General features: G+C 37.1%; 2 protein-coding genes across 2 annotated transcripts in view; one reads left to right on the top strand and one right to left on the bottom strand.

The window, feature by feature from the left end:
• Positions 1–9,301, bottom strand: part of LOC106133326 (U5 small nuclear ribonucleoprotein 200 kDa helicase) — a 56,800-nt gene extending 47,499 nt beyond the window's left edge. Inside the window, exons 1-5 of the mRNA XM_060953141.1 lie at positions 9,091–9,301; positions 8,755–8,918; positions 8,275–8,473; positions 7,525–7,636; positions 6,039–6,166 (exon numbers count right to left, since the gene is read on the bottom strand). Coding sequence (XP_060809124.1) covers positions 6,039–6,166; positions 7,525–7,636; positions 8,275–8,473; positions 8,755–8,918; positions 9,091–9,135 — 648 coding nt within the window. The 5' untranslated portion in view covers positions 9,136–9,301. The remainder of the gene's footprint in view (positions 1–6,038; positions 6,167–7,524; positions 7,637–8,274; positions 8,474–8,754; positions 8,919–9,090) is intronic.
• Positions 9,302–11,492: 2,191 nt separating this feature from the next.
• Positions 11,493–23,148, top strand: LOC106133315 (lysine-specific demethylase 4A). The gene is made up of 5 exons (XM_013333006.2): positions 11,493–14,532; positions 20,012–20,136; positions 20,472–20,616; positions 21,362–21,454; positions 22,512–23,148. Exons 1-5 carry the CDS (start codon positions 11,842–11,844, stop codon positions 22,635–22,637), a joined length of 3,180 nt encoding a protein of 1,059 aa, XP_013188460.2. The 5' UTR covers positions 11,493–11,841; the 3' UTR covers positions 22,638–23,148.
• Positions 23,149–23,232: the final 84 nt, after the last annotated feature.

The following is a 23,232-nucleotide window of genomic DNA, read 5'->3' as shown; positions in this document are numbered from 1 at the left end:
CCATCTTCTTTAACGAGAACAATATCTCCTACATTTGGTTCAGCTTTTTGATATGACCATCGATACCGGTTGTGAAATTGCGTCAGGTATTCCTGCGACCATCTTTTCCAAAATCCTTGTACCATCCTCTGTGTTAACTGCCATCTCTTTAAACTACTGACATTAGAGTTTTCATAATTCACATCAGGCACAAGTACTAACGGTTCTCCTATCAAAAAGTGACCAGGTGTTAAAGGAGTCGGATCATGTGAATTAGTGCTCAATTGTGAAATTGGCCTTGAATTGAGACACGCTTCAATTTGCTCCGAACCGTGCTCAGTTCTTCATACGTTAGTGTAGCATCACCAATCACTCTTTTCAAGTGATGCTTGGTTGATTTTATGCCTGCCTCCCACAAACCACCGAAATTAGGCGCATGAGGAGGTATAAAGTGCCAGAGATTCAGCTATTTCTTTTACAAAATAGGATTTTTCATTATGAAATAAAGTTTTTAATTCTTTTGCAGCTCCTACGAAATTAGTCCCATTGTCACTATGCAAATGTGCACAATGACCACGTTTATAAGACTTAGTGCCTCTTCCTTTTGACACCCGCATGTTTATATGACCAGCATAATCCACTCCAGTGTGATAGAATGGCCTAGAAAATTCTACTCTTGCATTAGGTAGCTGTCCCATTAGCTGATCTCTGGTGTTTACTGCATACCGTACACAAGTGACACATTTTCTGATATATAACTTCACATTCGTTTTAGCATTCAGAATCCAATATCGTGACCTTAGATAATTAAGTGTGAGCTGAGGTCCGCCGTGCATTGTTTTTTCATGAGCATCTGCAATAATTAATGAAGAAAAATGTGATTTATCAGGTAAGATAATAGGATGCTTTACAGACATATCTATGTTTGCTCTCTCTAAACGTCCTCCAACTCTAAGTATTCCAGCATCATCGAGGAACGGGTTCAACGAGGTAAGTTTACTCTTTCTATTTACATATCCTTTTTTATTTACATCACTTAATTCTTCATTAAAACTTTCTTTTTGTACTATTTTAATGCATGTATTTAAAGCCTCTCTTAGCTCTTCACTGGTAAGCCAATTTTCTTTAACGGTTTTAACCTTTCTAAATCTTTTGCAATAACTAACAACTCTTATTAGCTTACGCAGTGATGAAAATTTGATAATTATTTCATTATTATTTTGCTCATTTATCTGTTGATTACATACTCCAACATGACAAACCTTTTTTTCTAAATCTGTTTCATATATTCGATTTGTTTCTTTTTTAATTTGCCTTTCTTTCAGCCAGTTTGGACCAGTAAACCAAATGGATGCATTCTTCAACTCTGAAGGTTTAATACCTCGTGACGCGACATCTGCTGGATTATCCTCAGACCTAACGTGAGTCCATTGATTTCTGTCCATATTAGTTAAGATATGTGATACGCGATTTGCTATAAATGTTTTCCATTTTCCAGGATGACAACTCAACCACGCCAAAACTACTGTAGAGTCCGTGTATGCATAAATATTTTCTTTGCTTATGTCCAAAACTCCTGACACTTCTTGCAATAGTTTAGAAAGTAGTACTGCTCCACACAGTTCTAGTCGCGGAATGCTTACCTGTTTTATAGGTGCCACTTTTGTTTTGGATGTTATCAAATGAACCGCACTATTCCCATCTTTGTCTATTACACGAATGTAAACAACTGCAGCATAAGCATCATTGGAGGCATCACAAAACCCGTGAAGTTCCTGACTACAACTGTTACGATAAGTATTTATCCATCTAGGTATTGTGATATCACGAAGCAGTAGAAGATCATTGCGGTAAGTGGACCAATCCTTTAATAGCTTTTCAGGTAGCATATCATCCCAGCCGATCCCTGATATCCACAGCTTTTGTATGAATATTTTAGCAACTATAATAGCTGGTGCCAGCCATCCCAATGGATCGTATAACTTCGCGATTTCTGATATAACTTTTCGTTTTGTTACAGGTTCATCTGCGGGAAGAAGTTTCACAGAATATTCAAAATTATCCGTACTCTGGTTCCAAGTTAATCCTAATATTTTTAGAACATTATCTATTTTCAAACTTACTTTCTCTTCCGCTTGTTTTTCATTTATTGCTTTTAATAAATCTTCACTATTGCTTGTCCATTTCTGGAGCTCAAATCCTCCTCTTTTTAATAATTCCTTTGATTCCAGATATAACTTCTTGCCGTCTTCAACTTTTTCACAGCCCGACAAGAAATCATCCATATAGAAGTCCGTCAAGATTTTCTGTGATGCAACAGGAAAATCAGCTGCCTCATCTTTTGCATTTTGTTGCAGGGCCTTAACAGCTAAATATGGAGCTGATGCAGTACCAAACGTTACTCTTAAATTACGTAAATGCTTCAACTTGTCATTTGGATTGTCACGCCATACTATGCACTGAAAGTAGGTATCTTCATCAGTCACCTTAATTTGCCTGTACATTTTGACAATGTCAGCACACAGACAAATTGGATGAACACGCCAACGCATAATAATATGACGTAAGTCAAGTTGCAATTTGGGACCTAGCATTAACTCACTGTTAAGGGAGACTCCATTTTTTCCAGGACAAGAAGCATCAAATACAACCCTAACTTTAGTTGTTGTTCTGTCCTCTTTCACTACGGCATGATGAGGTAAGTATACAAATGTTGATTTAATTTCATTTTCAGGAATTACCTCCATATGACCTAATTCTAGATATTCATTTATTACATTTGCATACTGTATTTTTAATTCAGGATTTCTAATTAATCTTTTTTCCAGATATTCAAATCGTTTTGTAGCAATCGCCAATGTATCTCCATATTGACATTGCGGATCTTCATTACGGAAGGGAAGTTTGACAATGTATCTACCTTCGGAATCCCTTGTTGTAGTACTCGCAAATATCTTTTCACACTTCTCTTCTTCCTCTGTCCATCTTTTTTCTTGACATAACTTGGGCTCTTCTTCCAGCTCCCAAAATTTCTGCAGCAGATTATTATCTTCTACGGCATGCATGCACTGGACAAAGGTATGAAAGTTTTTATTACATTCTTCTACATCAACAGATACCCTACCAGATAATATCCACCCCAACTTTGTATTTTGGGCAATTGGCATTTCTGGACCACTCCTAATAAATCCTTCTTCTATTATTTGACAATACACTTCCGCACCTAGAAGTATGTCTACTTTATTAGGAGAGTTGAATGTTGGATCTGCTAACCTGATTTTGGGCAGGTTTGACCACCTCTGCACTGCAATTTCCTTGTCAGGCAGCAATGTGGTGATAGTTTTAATAACGTGAGCTCTAACTTGAATAACGAAGTCTGGGTTGATGAGGGATTGAATTTTAAAATATACGATATATTTTGACATCATCAATGGATCCTTATCACCACCCAACCCCGACACATAACTCTTGCATTGTTTCTTCGGCAGCCCAAGAAGCTGAGCTGCGGACTCCGTCAAAAACGAAGCTTGTGATCCTTGGTCAATAAGAGACCGGAGAGTTATGCGTGTGCCAGATTGCGATATAGCATCTACCAAAGCCGTTGCAAGCAAAACATGGCTTTGTGTATTAATGTGGCATGAAATAATATTCTTACACGATTCGTCTTGTTTAACAATAACTTCAGATGAATTATTTTCAGTTGGTACCGAACTAGAAACATTACTCGCTTGCGATAAAATAGTATTCAAATGAAGAAGCGAGTGATGTTTCTTATGACAGATTCTGCACTTGGATGGTACACGACACGAATACACCGCATGGTTTGAATTAAAACAATTGAAACATAGTTTCCGAGATTGTACGAAATTACGACGTGTTACTGGCTCCTCTTTAGAGAATTTCTTACAGTTAAACAACTTATGGCTTTCGGAGCAAAACGAACATTTATTCGATTCTGTAACATGTAATACCTTAGTTTTCGGAACATTTTTTGAAACCTTATTATCAAGAAATTCAAGTGACCTAAACCTTTGCTGTAGAAATTCTGTGAATTGATTATAACTTGGTAAATTATCCTGCAATTCACTTAACTTCGATTCCCACAATTTACGAGACTCAGTATCTAACTTCAAACACAATATGTAAATTACGATCATGTCCCATGAATCAATTTGTAACCCTAGATTTTTGAGAGCGTTCATACATTCGTTGCTGGTATCTAATAACTCTTTTAATGCACTTGCAGACTCAGTTGTAACATTTCTTTGGCTCATAAATCTTTTTAGGACTGAGTTTGCAATGAAGCGTTTATTATTGTATCTGTTTTCTAACTGATCCCAGCAAACTACATAATTATCACTAGTAATGGGCACATGTCGCAATAATTGTTCAGCCTCCCCAGACAAATAAGATTTTAAATAATGTAATTTTTGTACATTGTCTAAAGATCGGTTAGTATGCACGAGAGACATAAACAAATCTCTAAAACTTGTCCACTCAGCATAGTTACCGGAAAATGTGGGAATTGTAATTTTTGGAAGTTTTACACTACTGTATGAATTTATTTTAGAATCGTTTTCGCAGACATTAGAAGTAGTTGGTATGACAGGTTTAATTTGACTTAATTTTTCTTTCAGTACCGCTTTGTAGTCAAAATACAATTCTTCTGTGACTTCATAAACAGCACATTCATCATATTTGGCTTTTTCTAAATCCTCACTATCGTACTCAGCTATGAGTTTGGTGTGAGTATCCAAAAACATAGACCATTGTGACTCCAATGCTTCAAGTCTTGTTTCAATATAAGATTCAGTTAACCGCTCTTTAGGAGATTTTTTGAAATTACTAAAAGCTCTACCGATAGTTTTGTTAGTGTTAATCTGAACCTTAATTAGAGCATTCATGGTTTATGTTTAAGTTACAATAGTTTGAAATTGAAGCCAAATTTTTTTTTTTTTTTTTTAAAGTCGAAAAATTTTCTAAGTCCTAAATCAAAGATGAAAATTTTACAAGTGTTTAGAACCTTGTCACAATAAAACCGCTAGGAAATTGGGCATAGATTCCTCGTCTGAACACTTTTCTTAAAACTATTCTAAGTCCATACAGTACTACACTAATTTCCAAATATTTTCTAAGTAAATTTCTTCTTGTCTTTAAGGTTCAATTTTGCTACCACTGAATCGAATGAAAAAGTACTCACAATTGTCCGGCACGTCACTTACACTCGCACATGCGTAGTAGGTGTATCCGCTTACTTTCTCGTTCACTGTTGACTTCTCATCCACTGCTGGGCGAGTATGCGCTTACTGTTTGCAATGCTCTGTCCACAACGCAATCGATAAATAATAAACTTGCGATTGAATCACGTGGACACCACTTAAGCATTTCCTGCTGAAACTTTGTGAAAGTCGCACAGTGTTCGCCCTTGACAGCAAACTACTGCCCGTGGGTGCGAACGAGAACCTCATATACACAGTACCAACCAAGCATCCTGCTCAGAAGGAACATGTACAATCGGCTGATTGTAAAAAACACAAAGACGTTTCAAATATCGCCATGGTTTGGGGCTATTCAATAATTTGTTGTGATTTTCCTTGCATTAAAATAATATTGTATAACATATAAAAAGGAAATAATTATTGTATTTGATGATGCATTTTTTATTGATATTACAGACTCATGTCAATGGTATAATAATGGTTGTCAAATATTTCTTTTTTTTTTTTTTTTTTTTAAATTAGACCGAAAACAAAAATAAGGTTTCATAAGATTGAACAGGTAGGCTTACAAACTTGGGATTCTTTTTTAGGCGATGGGCTAGCAACCTGTCACTATTTAAATCTCAATTCTATCATTAAGCCAAAGAGCTGAACGTGGCCATTCAGTCTTTTCAAGACTGTTGGCTCTGTCTACCCCATTAGGGATATAGACGTGACCATAAGTATGTATGTATTCAGTCAAAATACAGAATACTTGAAAAATGGCCCAATACCGAATATTCGTTGCATCTCTAATTTATCTCTCACTCGCGCGACAGCTACCAAACAAAAGAAACTAACCTCCCCGTAAGCATCCTCATCATCCTCCTCGGAGGACTCCTCGAACTGCACATTGATACCGTATGTCTCATCGATTTCCGTGTTCCCCTCCGCTGTGGCGCTTATGTTGAAATCCGTTATCTTCTTGCCTGTAATTCAAAAAACCATAATTTACCGTTGTGATTTTCGCCACTTTAGAATAGGAATAACGTTCCGTATGTTTCCCATGGATGTCGGAAAAGGCGATTAAATCCTACTACTATTATAAAGGCGAAAGTTTGTATGGATGTATGGATGTTTGTTACTCTTTCACGCAAAAACTACTGAACCGATTACCATGAAATTTGGTATGTAGGTAGCTGAAGACCCAGAATAACACATAGGCTACTTTTTATCCCAGAGTTCCCGCGGGATTGATAGGGTTTCCATGCGGACGAAGTCGCGGGCGGCCTCTAGTAAATATTAAATATACGGGACAACATACATACATATAGTCACGTCTATATCCCTTGCGGGCTAGACAGAGCCAACAGTCATGAAAAGAGTGACAGGCCACGTTCAGCTTTTTGGCTCGATGATAGAATTCAGATTCAAATAGTTACAGGCTGCCAGCCCATCGGCCAAAAGAAGAATCCCAAGTTTATAAGTCTATCCCTTAGTCGCCTTTTACGACATCCATGGGAAAGAGATGGAGTGGTCCTATTCTTTGTTTCTTTTATATTGGTGCCGGGAACCAAACAGCAGGGGACAAATTACACAGATTGAGTTAGCCGCGAAGTAAGTTCGGGACTTGTGTTACGAGATGCTAACTCAACTTTACTATACTTTATGATAAATACTTATATAGATGAACATCCAAGACCCAGGCCAATCTAAACTAAGGGATATAGGCTTATAAACTTGAGATTCTTCTTTAAGGCAATCAATCAGCTAGCAACTGTTTAATATTTGAATCTCAATTCCGTCATTGAGCCACACAAGTGGACGTTGACTTAAAATCTTTACTACTGTCTACTACCCCGAATGGGATATTAACGCGAACATTAAGCTGATGATGAACTGCCATCATATTGTGCTGCGTTTCTTCCTACGCAGATTTTAAAAATCAATCAAGGGTAAGGCTAATAAACTTGGAATTCGTCTTTTAGGCGACGGCTAGCAACCTGTCACAATTTGAATCTTAATTCTATCATTAAGCTTATCAGCTGAACATGGCCCATCAGTCTTTCAAGACTGCTGGCTCTGTTTACCCCACAAGAGATGTAGACGTGATCATATGAATGAATAATCCTGGTGTAGTACGTAACACACCAGTCTACTAAATAAGTGTTCAAGGCTTGTTACCATCTCTTCTGCACTGACGCATTAGAAGCAGCAGTAAACTTAGTTTAAACTAATTTATTTGACGTCAACCAATGTTGTGAAACCAAAAGTTTTGATAATTATTAAGCGATATGAAGTATCCTATAATAATGTATAAAAATTTTGAATTTGAATTTGAACTTACCCAAGTTAACTAGTAGAGCGAATCTCTCATCTGGGATTTGCCCCAGCAGCAACTCAATCTCTTTCTTCTTTTCAAGATCTTTCAGTTTGTCATTCTTTAGCACGACTAACACCTGAAACAAGACAATAATAAATAAGCACCACCTTAGGCCTCATCAGCTCACCACCAGGCAAATTGAGGTCAAACACACACTCAATTTTAAAACTTTACTCATATTATAATGCTGAAGAGTTTGTTTGTTTGAATGCGCTAATCTTAGGAACTTTCATTCAAATTCAAATCGAAAAATTCTTTACTTGTTGAATAGATAATTTATCGAGGAAGGCTTTAGACTATGTTATATCACTTTGCAACTATAAAAAGCGAGGAAATAATGGAAAAAGTAAAAAAACGGGCAAAAATTATTCATCCTTGAGGGCTTTAATGATGCCCAAAATAACAATTTTAGGCAAGCAATAAAAGAAATAAATCGAATTTTTTTTAAGCTTATTGATATTGACTGACTTATTATTGAACCTGGGAGACTTTATCTAGGTAATAATAGTGCAAATAACTGATATATGTACATATATGTGAGGATGAATACGGCCTTGCAGTCCTCTTGAGACCGGCCTTGCAGTCCTCTTGAGACCGGCCTTGCAGTCCTCTTGAGACCGTTGGCACTGTCTACCCCATAATAAGGGACAAAAACATGTCTGTACTTGGGGCTGATTGCCACCATTACTGGCAATAAATTTAACATTGCAGTACCTCATCACAAGCCCCGCAGAGGATGTCCCTCGGTTGATCTCCAAGCGCGCTCTGCATGAAAGACAGCAGTAGCTCATAGGCGTGCCTCGTGTGCTGTGCTCGAGGTCGGTACAGGACTCCTGGTGTATCATCAGCCCATGCTACACGGGCCGTTTTGGATTTAGTCAACTCGTAGGTAGCTTCATCGCGCTTTTGACGTCTGAAATTGAATTGTTTGTAAGGAAAATGTCATATTCAGTGCCTGACTAAAAGACATTGGAATTATGATATAATATTATTGTAAGGAATTGTGGCAAGTGGCTGTAGTATTAAAGAGATGTGATTTGATATATCTACATGAATGAATTATATAAATAGATGAATGAATTCAAGACACCAAAGTCAAACAAGGCAACTTGAATCAATCTTTCAAACATTCACACATTCTGTTGTCTGCTGTGGTCTTGAAAATGTATAATTATTTAACAATGAAAAACTTACTTAGCTTTTCTCTCCTCGGCTTTTTCGGGCTTGGTGCGTTGAGCCCGATCGCCCATCCTTGTCCCTCCCAGTTTCCCGGACAAGGACAAGACCTCCCCAGTGGCCTCATCTCGTCCACGTCTCTCTATGAGCCTTACATCAGCTTGGAGTACGAGATTGGAGTTCTGGAAAAATACAACAATTGAAACAATGACGGGTTCGCGGAGTTACTTAATTGAAAAAATTATGGAACAAAAGCAAATTAGAATATAAATAATATTGATACTTTGGATGAAACATTTTGCAAATAGCACGATGACAAGAAATAACATTTGTAAATAAATAGTAGGTACAAACCGCTTTATACTCGTACTGGAGCTGCCTGGCAGCTGCGTCAGCCATATCACTTGTTTATCTGTATAATCTTGTAATGAGAACCTATAATTAAATTTCAGCTCTTTTAAAAACAAGGTGCAAATATTATTGAACAACGCAAATATCACTAATACATCTTTAAGGTTATGTCGCCGATGACGCCATTTTTAATTTTTTTTTCTCTTATTTTCTCTTCAAAGACCAAGATATGTACGATATGCAGCCAAAATCACAAATCGATTTTAGTTTATTTTATTCTGGTTATGAAGGTTGGCAGCTCTGCCTTCATATATTCATGTCTGATAATTTCTCTTTTATCATATCATTTTGGAATAAGCAAAATTAAAACTAAAAGTACTTATAAATAAAAAAAAAGATGATTACAAATTAAATTTAAATATTGTACAGTCCATGCACAGCATCAACTTGCGGGAGTGTGCCCAGAAGGCTGGCGGCATTGGCATTAACATATAGATACATATTACTGATACGAGTACCTACATATTTGCGCCTATTAAGATTTACTGCTTCATTTGCAGCAGCAACGGATATGGTAGTGGAAAGGTATTAGGTACTAATAATATCTTGTACTTACACAAAATTATCTAAAACAAAAACCACGCCAGTTTAAATATTTGTGACTGTATGATAATCTTGACAAAAATTATTAGTATATGTGGCATGTATGTAAGAGATAGATGCTAGGTTTTAGATTTAGAATGAAGTATGTGGCTCCTTTTTGTAAAAGTTTAGATAAAGAGTACCCTAAACTGATCTGAGCTTGCATGAATATAAGTACCTAGGTAGTAATATAAGTAAACTAAACACAAAAAATAATATTTTTCCCCCAAGTTGATTTGTAGTCGGTAACTATAGTACTTATAGAAGTCGGTAACTACATGGCGCCGAAAATAATCGTGTGGCCTACGTTCGTGGTGAACGAGTAGTAGTAGTTATTATAAATGCGAAAGATTGTAATGATTTTTTGAGTTTGTAAGTCTTTAACGCAAAAAAAAAGCTCCAAAAACAAAGAGGTCACTTTTTATCCCAAAATCCCCATGGAAAGCGAAATTCCAGGGCGCAGCTTGTATAACAAACAAACACGTAGACCACAGGAAAAACTATTTCGCGTGAAAAAGGAGCTGCTATCTGATAAAACATCTATATAATATAAAAAATTGCGTGGTAACTCCGAACCACTGGTCCGATTTTGATAAAATTTAGGTACTTATATAGAATCTAAAAATATAATTTTTAAATTCTTAGGGCAACAAAATCGTTTCAGTCATTCAAAATTTTGTAAAAAAAAAAAGGTATTGCGTGGACTAAGTTCGTGACGAACGATTAGTTTGTCCCAGGTATAAGAGTCTGGTAGTCCACCTACTTACTTAAGTATAAAATATCGTGTATAGTGTAATACATATAAAGGTAAGTCATTGGTTTATAGATATCAGGCCCCACTAAACCTATAAATACGCCTATGCAGAGACCTACTGCTGGAACACATATTTCATTCATAAATACATATCTGTGTAGCTGCTTACCTTCTTAAATTTATAAACGTCAATTGTAAAGGCCAAAAGTAAATATTATTATGCAGTGTGGTTTCTGGCACCAAACAAAGAACTAAAAAATTGGATAAACTTGGGATTCTTCTTATAGGCGATGGGCTTGCAACCTGTCACTATGTGAATCTCAAGTCTATTAGTCAAACAGCTGAACGTGGCCCAAGTCTTTTCAAGACTGTTGGCTCTGTCTACCCCTAACGGATATAGACGTGATTATATGTATGCATGTATGTAACAGAAAATCGGAAACACGGTATGTTATTTATGTATTAAAGTGAATCTTCCCCAAACCGAACTAAAGATGAAGATATAAAAGAGTAGTAACTAGGTATAAGCCAGACAGACCTCCGCTCCATTAGACGAAAATTCATTACACTACACATTCACTCATACATACCAAAACCAAAGATTCATACAATCTAACATGTCAATGACCGCTTGACAGCAGCCGAGTAGAATAGAGGGGCGCCCGGCCCAGGCGCGCGCTCTACTCTTCCGTCATTTCATTCATTTATTCATTTCGCGTTTGCCGTCGTAAAAACAACAAACCTTGCTGAAGATAATATTTAGTAAAAAGAAATGGCTGCACCGTCGAACGGTAGTGGAAATCTAGTAGAAGAATTTGAAGAATCATTTGAGGTAATTTAAAACTAATTATACTATCAATTTTTCAGAATAATTCGAAAAAATGATAATTTAACCTTCATGTACTCACCTATACAATATTTGTTTTCTTGATTTGTTTTGACAATGACAACTGTCAAATTTCAATACCAACCTTACAAATCTAATCTTTCCGTGCTGGTTGTTGAGTGCAGTCGAAGCTTCATAAGCCAAAAGAAAGTTGTTGATATTTCGAATCCCTAGTAATTTGTGTCTACGTGACCTCGATACACTTACGCGACTTCGAGTGTATTTCGATTTGTGTGTGAAAGATTTTTGTTGCAAGCGAGCGCATCGCATCCATTCGCGTCGGCCATTTTAGTAATAATGTTTATAAATGATTACGAAAATATAATTGTGTGTTTTTAATTTTTCTAATGAAGTAATCAGTTCCCGTAATTCGAGTTGGTGAAAATAAAAGGATTGAAGTGTTGGCCAGAATGGTGTAATAGAGTGAAATTGTTGCGAGTTGATTTTGTGAATCGCGTGTGATTTTAAAAAGATGATGTCTGCTGCCGGCGAGGATGCTGGGTGCTCTTCTGGGGGCGTCTCCATTCAAGTGTTTCGCCCAACATGGGAAGAGTTCAAGGATTTCAACAAATACATCCAATATATGGAGTCTAAAGGAGCCCATAAGGCTGGGCTCGCAAAAGTGATTCCACCACCAGAATGGGTGCCTCGTAAGTCTGGGTATGACTTGGATCAGCTCAATGTGACCATTCCGTCGCCGATATGTCAGGTGGTAACCGGCAAACAAGGTTTGTTTCAGCAGATAAATATTCAGAAGAAGTCTATGACTGTTAAGCAGTTTGCCGTGATGGCGAACTCCGCCAAGTATTGTACACCGCGCCACTCGAGTTTCGATGACTTGGAGAGGAAATATTGGAAGAATGTGACTTATGTTGCTCCAATTTACGGAGCAGATGTGAACGGTAGTATCACAGACCCGGACGTTCAAGAATGGAATATAAACCATTTGGGCACAATCCTCGACTTCGTAAACTCTGATTATGGGATAGAAATTGATGGTGTGAACACTGCATACTTGTATTTCGGTATGTGGAAAACAACTTTTGCCTGGCACACGGAAGATATGGATTTGTATTCCATAAATTACTTGCATTTTGGAGATCCTAAAACTTGGTACGCTATCCCTCCCGAACATGGTAAGAGATTTGAGAGAATCGCTGCAGGGTTCTTCCCAACATCGGCTAAAACCTGTGCCGCATTCCTAAGACACAAAATGACATTGATATCTCCTCAGATACTGAAACAATACTCTGTGCCCGTTAATAAAATTACACAAGAAGCTGGTGAAATTATGATTACGTTCCCATATGGCTACCACGCTGGGTTCAACCATGGGTTTAACTGTGCCGAGTCAACAAATTTTGCAGCTCCGAGATGGGTTGAATACGGCAAACGTGCAACACAGTGCACTTGCAGCAATGACATGGTTAAGATATCCATGGACACATTTGTGAAAAGATTCCAACCAGATCGTTATGAACTATGGCTCAAAGGTCAGGACATTGGCTGCCACCCAGAACAGCCTGAAAAGATGGTGCCAGCCCCTCACCCATCAGGCCAGGATATCCTCTGTAATAAAAATAATACTGAACTACCAGAGTCCTTCATCGAAGCTGAAGTGGAAGGTCTAAAGAAAAAGAAGAGGCATCCACTGCATTTGAAACGGGCGATGGCCAGTAAAAGCATATCTGAAGGGGCTATTGCTGTGTCCATCCTGGGGCATGACGTGATGGATGATGATGAAATGACCATGGCAGAGGGTGACCTAGATATGATGACTTCAATGAAAAGGCCCATTTTGCCCATGGAACCAGATGACACGCAACTGGATGCTCTAGAAGATATCTGGTTGAAAGGTGATGAAATGGATCCTTCCGAAGCCCAACTACCAGATACTGGGTACATGGACTCAGATAAGGATTCAGATTATGAGGAACCCAAATCTAAAAAGAAATCTAAGAAAAAACGCGAAGACAGCACTTCTAAGAAAGAAATTAGGGTGAAGAAGGAAAAAGGAGAGATTGACAAAGCTGCTACCACAGATGGTGGAGAAGAAAAAAAGAAAGAGAAGGCCACTCCTAAAAAAGGAGGCAGGAAGGTCAAAACAAAGAAGTTGTCTGAAGAACAGCTCGAGGATATGGCTGCAGTAGTGTCCAATTGGGAATCGCCACCTCATGAGGAAGCATCTGCCACCAGTCCAGCTGAAAAGAAAGAACCTGATCCACTGTCTGTTACAGTTCCTGCCCCCCCTATTGTAGCAAAGGAAGTCCCAACAAAGAAGAAGGAACCAAAGAAACGAAAATCTTTGGAAAAAGTTGAGAAACCGAAAAAGGAAAGAGTTAAAAAGGAACCCAAAGTCAAAGAGCCGAAAAAGACTGATGAAGAAGGCAAGAAAGAGAAGAAGCCACGTAAGCCTAGGACACCGAAAAAGGTACCCAATTTCCAATACAATTCACCTATTGAACCTATTATGCAAAGGCAACAGAAAGCATATCAATCGCCTTTCTCAAGAAATGAAACTCCGGGGAGCATGTCTGTAACAGCGTCCAACACTGCCACTGGTACCACCGCCAAACCGACTACCAGTACCATGGTCTCAACACTAAAATCTTATCAACACCCATCTTCATCTTCCTCTAATAAAACCAGCCCACCGAAATCGCCCACAAAAACATATTCTAGTTTACTACTCGATGCTAATCTAAGAGTACCAGCGATAGTTCCTCCGGTAGACAAGAACCCAAATGCTTTCCAAGGTGAATTCCAAAAGTTCATGGCCAACAAACCACAAATAACACCGAGTCCACCGCCACAGAGACACTGTAGAAGTATACCGAAACCGAAAACTAAATCAGTACCAAAACATGACAAGGTTGTAGTAGAGCCCCTGGATTCACAAGAAGTGGACTATCCGATGCCGGTAGGGCAGTACAATGACAGTATATTCCTAAATCAGGCTCCGTTAGACTACAGAATGTACTCGGATCCGAATCAGAGACTCCAACCGCAGCAACAGCAGCCTGAACAGCGGTGGAGGAACGACCAGTCATCACACTACGCCCAGAACACCTTATTAAACATCCAACAAATGTACGGACAGATGAACACAGATTACTATAGAAGTCCCTACCAGTCCCCATGGTACAACTATCAGGAATACCAAAAATAAACAGTATTAGTTGTGATAGACTCAATAGTTCCGTTTTAAGCGTAATAGACTAAAATAATGTGCTTCTCTAGAAAAACGTTTTTAACTAGTTATTGAGTGAGAATAATAACTAAATGGACTTATCAGTGTGGTGAGCAGTTGATAATATCCATAATTTATTTAGAGTGTTAATAAAATTACACTTGTGGCAAGATGTTGGATAATATTTTCATAGAAAACACATATTATGTCTTAAAGTTAATGACTTATTAATCTCCTAAATACTAACTGGCGATTTGGTAATTTTTGGCATAAGTATCTGATAATAACAATGGTATAAAAGAAATTATGAGAAAAATGAACTATGAAGTTATTCAGTATCCAGCCACGCAAAAGTATAAAAAACACCATATAAGTTTTTTAAATATTTGACAATGTAAAAAATATGTCATTTTATTTTTGTGTTTGTGATGTTAATTTATAAACTTATATCAAAATGCCTCGTATTTTAAGATTTTCATCAAATACAGTACCATTTTAATGAATAAAGGGATATTAAAAATAAACTGCTATTAAATATATATACCAAGCTTAAGATTTTTCTTTACAAATTAAGAAAGAGCGGATATGTCTTCAGCAAAACAAATCTCAATAGATAACAAAATAATAATGTCTTAAAACTCCTGAATCAAGAATAAAAATGGAAACAAAAGTCAATCACTACATTTATAGTGAACTAAGCTGTTTACAGGTGTGTGGTAGTGTCAAAGCCAAGTTATTTAATTGTTTGTTTTGTATTAAAGTCTATTTATCATTTTGAAGTGTAAAATTTTAATTTATGAGGCATTTTTAGAATATATCTCACAGGATTTAACATTTCTCACTGTACACACAATTCTAGAAACATTTTGTCACATGTAATTTTTACCCCTTTTTAAATCTAACTGATGGACTGAAAAGTTTGGCTTAAAGGTACCTAGCATGTATTCTTGCCATATTTTTTTATGATAATGGTACCTTATTACTAATTTTTGTGCTTAAAATGGTGTTCAATCTGCTTTTTCGGAAATTTATTAGTTCAAAGTGTGCTTATACGCACTCATTGCGTCCAAAAATACCAAAAATAAATGCGAAAATTTAGCGCCAGAGACTGATCAGAGTGGTTAGCTCTGAACGCTGAAATCAGACTTTTGAAATCGATAGCCTGCCATCTCCTGGATAAGCAAATATATTATGGCTTACCAAAGTATTTACTATATTTTTCTAAAATTTTCTGATTGAGCCAAAAACAGATCAGAATTTTACATGTGACATTATGCTTCATACGGCCATTGCAATGACTGACGTATATCACGGATGTAAGTATAATTACTAGTGTAACGTAAGAGCTTTACCTTAGTTTTTAATTAATTTTAAATAGAACTTGAGTACCGCGCACCTGTTTCGTTTTTAAGAATGTAGTTATTGATTGATTGATTTTGTCTGAATAATTGAACCGAGGTGGTATATTTATTTATACTTTTTATATTTCCTGAAGTTAGATGCTAACTCGTCTTTTCTTCGTGTGATACGAAATTTTTGGAAACAGAGGCGTGTATTATCTTTGGTGCCTTTTATGAACCTTGACTGGCTGACAGGCGGTAGGACTAGGACTTATGCAGACTTTGCGTCAGAACGTGTCGTTTTTCTACGCAACGGTCGGTATATTCGGCGCAATTAAAATCTGACCACTGTGGAAATTTGTTTTAAAACTTCCACAGTTATTATATAAATATACAATTCGATTCCAAAATATTGAAACACTCGTCCACATAGGTCATTAAACAGTGCTTATTTTAATAATAGTGTTAGTTAGAAATAACGCTGAGTCAAAGTTTTCATCGTTTGATGTTATGTCCACGACGGGCAGCTGATGCTGATTCCGCCTTTCAGTCAGTCAGATTTCTGGATCATCTTAAAAATTGTATTTGCAGACAACGCTTTGTGTAAAGTGACCAGCGGATATATTCTGTCGCTGTTCTTTATTAGTGAGACAACAATAAGGTTAGGAATACGAATTGAACATTTTTCAACTTGCTGTTCTATAATCTATGAGTGATTTTTGTTTGGATCGAAATATATAAATAGCTAAGAGAGGGTTACAAAATGTATAATTGAGATTTCGTAATTGTTATATTACAGATTAAGACTTTATTTATATAGGATAATTGATTTGTGATTGTAATTTGTTTCAATAATACTGTTTCTATAGAAAATATCCTAATATTTGACCTTTTTGTTCTTTTCATAAAATCGACATAATCATCTTATCAGCTGTATATAATAAATTTGCGTTCCAATCTACAATTTTCATTCACTTAAATTTAGTAAATTTTGTTTAATAATGTATGTACACATAGTTACATCGGCATTTTTGATATTGCAGGATATTCGTAAAATAAAAACAGTATTATTTAAAAAAAATCTACCTTACGCGATAATGTCTAAAGCAATTTGTTTTTGCTTTAAAAAGAATCACTGAATTTGTTTGCAATATGATCGCGCAAGAACTTTGGCCAAGTTCAGCGGATTCTACTTTTAGTTTAAGGCCTTAGGCATTTCATAGTTACACCTTTTTACTTAAGGAATGTAATTAGCAGTGGTCTATAATATTATTACCAGAGAGACAATGTTGTTTCGGTGGCAATAAAAGCTTAGTGTAAATTGTAAAAAACACGGATAGGTTGTGTAAATTATTTGAAATACCTAGACAAATATACATATTTTATTTGAGCTCTGAGTGTTCCAACTTTGGACCTTATGTTATTGAATCACTAGAGGCCGCCCGCTACTTCGTTCGCATGGCAACCCTATCAATCCCGCGGGAACTCCGGGATAAAACGCAACACATCTATGTCTAACACCTTTCTCGATATTAAACCATTCAGTGTGCGTTCCGTTAATCCTTACGTTAAGCACGTGTTATAAAATGAAGAGTGAAATCCTTATATAAACATTTCGTATCAAGGAACTACTCACTCCATGCATATCTAGTGCTGACCATAATTCATTCCAATCTACTCTATCGTAGGCCTGTTAGTAATAAGACTTTGTCGCCGTTGGCAAAAACTTTTCCGCTATGCATCGCAATGAAAACGAAATGACATGATCCGTAAATCTCATTCCCTTTCGAAATCCTGCTTGGGCATCCCATGTTTTGTCGTCAGTTTCATTCATCGCTCTATTAATCAATACCTTTGCATACCATTTGCCTACGATGCTTAGCAGGCTTATACCTCGTAATTTTTGCAGTCCAGCTGTGACCCTTTTATTTTGAAATAATGTAAAATCAGAAGACATGTCGCTTTGTGGTACTTCTAAATAAATTAAATTAAAATTATTCAGAGGTTTAGTAAAGCTAACATGTTACACTTAGAGGAAGACCAATGAAAGGCACGCCAAGATTAGCCAAGCGAAGCGTAAGGGGTTTTTAAGAGTGATAAGTCTATTAATTTTATATTTAGCACTAATTTTGGAGCGTTAGATATTAAAAATGAGGGGTATGATGGATTTGGCGTATGTGTTCACCTAAATGTAGAAGTTCAGATTGACCAATCAGGTGAGATCTAGTAAAGGATCGCTGTGATTGGCTGATTTGAAACTCGATTTCTGTGGAAAATAATTGTTTGATAAGTTATTGGTGTAATTAAGATTTGCATTTGTAAAAAGTCATTTAGTCTATAGTACAGACTCTTAACCTTTAAGTCTACGGTGCCTTGCGATCGAGTTATTATAATTGGTAAATGTTGCATTAGTTTGGGTTTGAAAAGTGTTTTTTTTTTCGGACTTAAGTGGAATTCACATTTTGTCTGATACGAAAATTATTTGCTTTAGAATAATATTTTGTCTGATAAAAAAAAACTTAATTTTTGTTAAATTACTTTGGATAACATTATATTATGAAAATATGGAACGTCGTTAAAATTATTTGTTCTTAAATTAAAATTGAATATGATTAGAATGAGACTATAATTTAAGAAAGCTTTAGATAAGGTGTCAGACAAAAGTCGCTTCGTGTAAAAACAACACACACTTGTTGTGACTTGGTCACTGGTTTTCTTATTCTTATGGGTTAAGAGTCTGGTGAAATTGTTTAATTTAGATAAAAATAAGACTATAGTAATAAAAAGAAATGTTTTAAATGGAATTCTGTCAATAAAAGATATAATTAATTCAATTGCTTTTATTTATTTCATCAAAACACACACACATACACATAAAATCACGCGGGGTAGACAGGGCCAACAGTCCTGAAGAGACTGACAGGACACGTTCAGCTGTTAGACTTAATGATAGAATTGAGATTCAATTCAAATAGTGACAGGTTGCTAGCCCGTCGCCTGAAATAAGAATCCCAAGTTTAAAAGCCTATCCCTTAGTCGCCTCTTACGACATGACGGGAAATGAGATGGAGTGGTCCTATTATTTTTTATATTGGCGCCAGGAACCACACGGTAATATTCTCTAGCGTATAATTATAAGAGTAACAAAAGTACAGTGTGATAATGCAATATGATGACCTGAAAGAAGAGAGGTATAGTAAAAGGATCTTGTTCCTCTTGGCTATATTCATAGTTAGCGTGTCCGAACTATCGATAGTTGACATCGAAAATCATCTACCATACGAATAGTAACTTTGATCATAGTATGTAAGTAAGTAAATGCTTTATTGTTCACTAAAGGAGTGCCAAAAGAAAAAAGGACAGGACCACTCCATCTCTACCCGTGGTTGTCGTAAAAGGCAACTAAGGGATAGACCTATAAACTTGGGATTCTTCTTTTAGGCGACAGGCTAGCAACCTGTCACTATTTGAATCTCAATTCTACGTAACTGAACGTGGCCTTTCAGTTTTTTTTTTTAAATTGTTGGTTCTGCCTACCCCGCAAGGGCTATAGACGTGACTATATGTATGTTTGTATGTAAAACCAGAACAACTTATAACAAAAGAAAGCTAATATCAAATTTACAAATTGTACAGTCCCTGTATAGCATTAACTTGCGTGAGTGTGCCCAGAAGGCTGGCAGGATTGCCATTTTGAATGGCAATGCCTCAATACCTCAATCAGCTTTTTCGACAATTGTAGGAAAAGCTACTGGGCAAATGGGTTCTACCCCAAAAGGTTCAAATATATTGGTATTACCTATCTATAAACAGGTATTATCTGACAGCCTCTGTGGCGCAGCGGTAGTGCGCTTGCCTGTGTCACCGGAGGTCCCGGGTTCGATTCCCGGCCAGGGCATGTAGAGAAACGTACTTTCTCTGATTGGCCTGGGTCTTGGATGTTTATCTATATAAGTATTTATCATTAAATATAGTATCGTTGAGTTAGTATCTCGTAACACAAGTCTCGAACTTACTTCGAGGCTAACTCAATCAGTGTAATTTGTCCCGTATATATTTATTTATTTATTACCGATACAAGCAATTAAGCGATTTTGTCATATCTCGACCAGGCATGCCTGAACGTGCTGACGAAGCAGGAGTCGTCTCCGAGCGTGGAGAAGGAGGAAGTTAAGGTTGAAGTGGAGAGGTTCATCGACCTCGCGCGCCAAATGGAGGCATTTTTCTTGCAAAAGAGGTATGAAAATAAATATACATACTAACTTAATAAAAACTATATTTTTAACGGACTTAAAAAAGAAATAGGTTATAAATTCGACCGTATTTTTATGTAGGTATGTATATTACCGCATATCTCCGGCATTTATAATTAATGGCAGGCGGACAGGGAATGATGAGAAAATAACTTTTTCTGATTGGCCTAGGTTTTGGCTGTTTATCTATTATAAGTATTTATTGTAAAATATAGTAACGTTGAGTTAGTATCTCGTCACACAAGTCTCGAACTTACTTCGAGGCTAACTCAATCTGTGTGATTTGTCCAGTATATATATTATTATTAATGTATTACAGATTCCTTCTGTCAGCGATGAAGCCTGAGTTGCTGGTGAAGGAAGACAACAACGAGCTGAAATGTGAGCTTCAGAGGAAGGAGGAACTGCTGAAGAGGCATTACGACAAGATAAGTCAGTGGCAAAACCTGCTCGCCGATTTACAGGTGTGTTTGTGAATTGTTTAATACAAAAGTACTCATACAGACATAACATACATACATACATAAAATCACGCCTCTTTCCCGGAGGGGTAGGCAGAGACTACCTCTTTCCACTTGCCACGATCTCTGCATACTTCCTTCGCTTCTTCCACATTCATAACTCTCTTCATGCAAGCTCGGCGGTTTCGGGTACTCTCGACCTGACCCTTTACCAGGACGTCCTTAATTTGATCAAGATACGTTCGTCTAGGTCTTCCCACTCCGACCTTTCCCTCCACACTCTCCTTGTTTATCTGCTCAGTCAACCTGCTTTCATTCATCTTCTCCACATGACCAAACCATCTTAACATACCCTTTTCTAGTCCTGTAACTACATCTTCTTTCACATCACATTTTCTTTCTTGCATACATACATACATACATATAATCACGTCTATATCACAGACATAATATGACGTCTATATACCTAGAGGGTTAGACAGAGCCAACAGTCTTGTAAAGACTGATAGGCCACGTTCAGCTATTTGGCTTTAAGATAGAATTGAGATTCGAATAGTGACAGGTTGCTAGCCCATCGCCTAAAAGACGAATCCCAAGTTTGTAAGCCTACCCCTTAGTCGCCTTTTACGACATCCATGGTAAAGAGATGGAGTGGTCCTATTCTTTTTTCTATTGAAGCCGGGAACCACACGGCACAATCATAGTCACACAACAATCATAGTGAATTAATAAGAATACTTATTGTCAGGGTCACACAGTATACAAGCAAGGGTCCCAGCCGTCCATCCAACAGGCCGCCTCGTCGCCCCGGCAGCCGCCGAGCGTGCAACAAAGCGTTCAGGTCGGTAACAGATGGCGCTAGTTGTGTGCTGAAACGCGATGGCGGCTGTTAGAATAGAATAGATTCATTTTCAAAATTGGATACAAGGTATCACTTATTGACGTCACATAACTTAAATCTAATTATAACTACTGCCGCTTCCGAAGCGCATGTGTAGAAGCGGCGGAACAAACTACACTGCAGCATTTTCATCGGACGTCAATTAACGGTTCTGTTAATAACTGTGGTGTATTAATTAGTAAGAAGGTTTTAATCACATTTGGTGTGTACCTAATAATATATTTCATTATGCTCATGTGTAAAAATATATAAGAAATTAACATTACACATACATACATATGACCACGTTTATATCCCTTGCGGGGTAGACAGAGCCGACAGTCTTGAAAAGACTGATAGGCCACGTTCAGCTGTTCGGATAAATGATAGTATTGAGATAACACAATCCTATCCCTTAGTCGCCTTTTACGACATCCATGGGAAAGAGATGGAGTGATCCTATTCTTTTTTTTAATTGGTGCCGGGAACCACACGGCACTACACGTTATATGTTTCTACCAACACAGTATTTTATTAATAGTCATTACGAACTAGTAATTAATATGACACTTCTAGTCGGGTATATCGCTGAAACTTATGTAAAAGTGATAAATACTGTTATGTGTAACATTATAGGTACAAATTATCAACCATGGAAATGGGAATAGTAAAATAATTAAAAAAAAAAATAGATGTAAATACGGGAAAAATTACACAGATCGAGTTAGCCAGAAAGTAAGTTCGAGACTTGTGTTACGAAATACTAACTCCAACGATACTATATTATAATGAATATTTATATAGATAAATAAACATCCAAGCCAATCAGAAAAAGTTCATTTCTCTACATGGCCGGGATTCGAACCCGGGACCACCGGTGTCACAGACAAGCGCACTACCGCTGCGCCACAGAGGCCGTTAAATAGTATGATATATATAATAGAAGAATGAGCGATACATTGTAGAAGTCGAGTCGCCAGTAAGTTACATTTGAATTTCGAACCGCGTTTCCCCGCAGGCGCAACAGATAGCAGCAGCGGCGGCTGCGCAACAGGCCGCGTTGCAGCAACAAGCATTACAGCAACAACAGGTACCGCGCCCCGCGCTCCCCCCCGCGTACCCCGCCACCGTCCCGAGGCGGTAGCGACTATGTTTTTTTTTTCTTTTTGATTGTGGCAATCGAAACGTATGAGTTACATACATACAAACATATCATCATCAAAAGACTGAAAGGCCACGTTAAGCTGTTAGGTTCAATAATAGAATTGAGATTCAAATAGTGACAGGTTGCTAGCCCAGCGCCTTAAACGGTAATCCCAGTATGTAGCCTATCCCTTATTCGCCTCTTACGACATCCATAGGCAAGAGTGGTCCTATTCTTTTTTCTAATGGTGCCGGGAACCACACGGCATAACAACAAATTTTATTCAGACAATTTGCCTGATATTTAAAGTCACCCGATATTGTAATAGAAGAATATTAAATATGTAATAGTAAGTCGTTGACCAGAGCCAAAACTAAAAATTACTTAAAAAATATTTATATTGCAAAACAACGTTTGCCGGGACAGCTAGTTTTGTATAAAAAATTAAGTATTCCATATTGTTAGTATGTAAGTCGTAATTATAAATAACAACAGCAGGTTATTCTCAAAATAAGATGTTTAATTGTTATTTTGTTTTGTGTTAATTTAAGTTCTTTTGTGTTTTGTAGAAATACAATTAATTTTCATTATGTTT

Source organism: Amyelois transitella, chromosome 31 (genome assembly GCF_032362555.1).
Source record: "Amyelois transitella isolate CPQ chromosome 31, ilAmyTran1.1, whole genome shotgun sequence".
NCBI classification, from domain to species: Eukaryota; Metazoa; Arthropoda; class Insecta; order Lepidoptera; family Pyralidae; genus Amyelois; species Amyelois transitella.
The sequence above is the reverse complement of the archived record's forward strand: the minus strand, read 5'-3'. Positions and strand labels throughout refer to the sequence as shown.

Excerpts from the sequence above, each read along its gene's own strand:
- LOC106133315 (XM_013333006.2), top strand. The coding sequence starts at position 11,842 with ATGATGTCTGCTGCCGGCGAGGATGCTGGGTGCTCTTCTGGGGGCGTC. Across the intron at positions 14,533-20,011 it reads ACAACTATCAGGAATACCAA|GCATGCCTGAACGTGCTGAC; the intron begins AAATAAACAGTA and ends TATCTCGACCAG. Across the intron at positions 20,617-21,361 it reads ACCTGCTCGCCGATTTACAG|GGTCACACAGTATACAAGCA; the intron begins GTGTGTTTGTGA and ends ACTTATTGTCAG.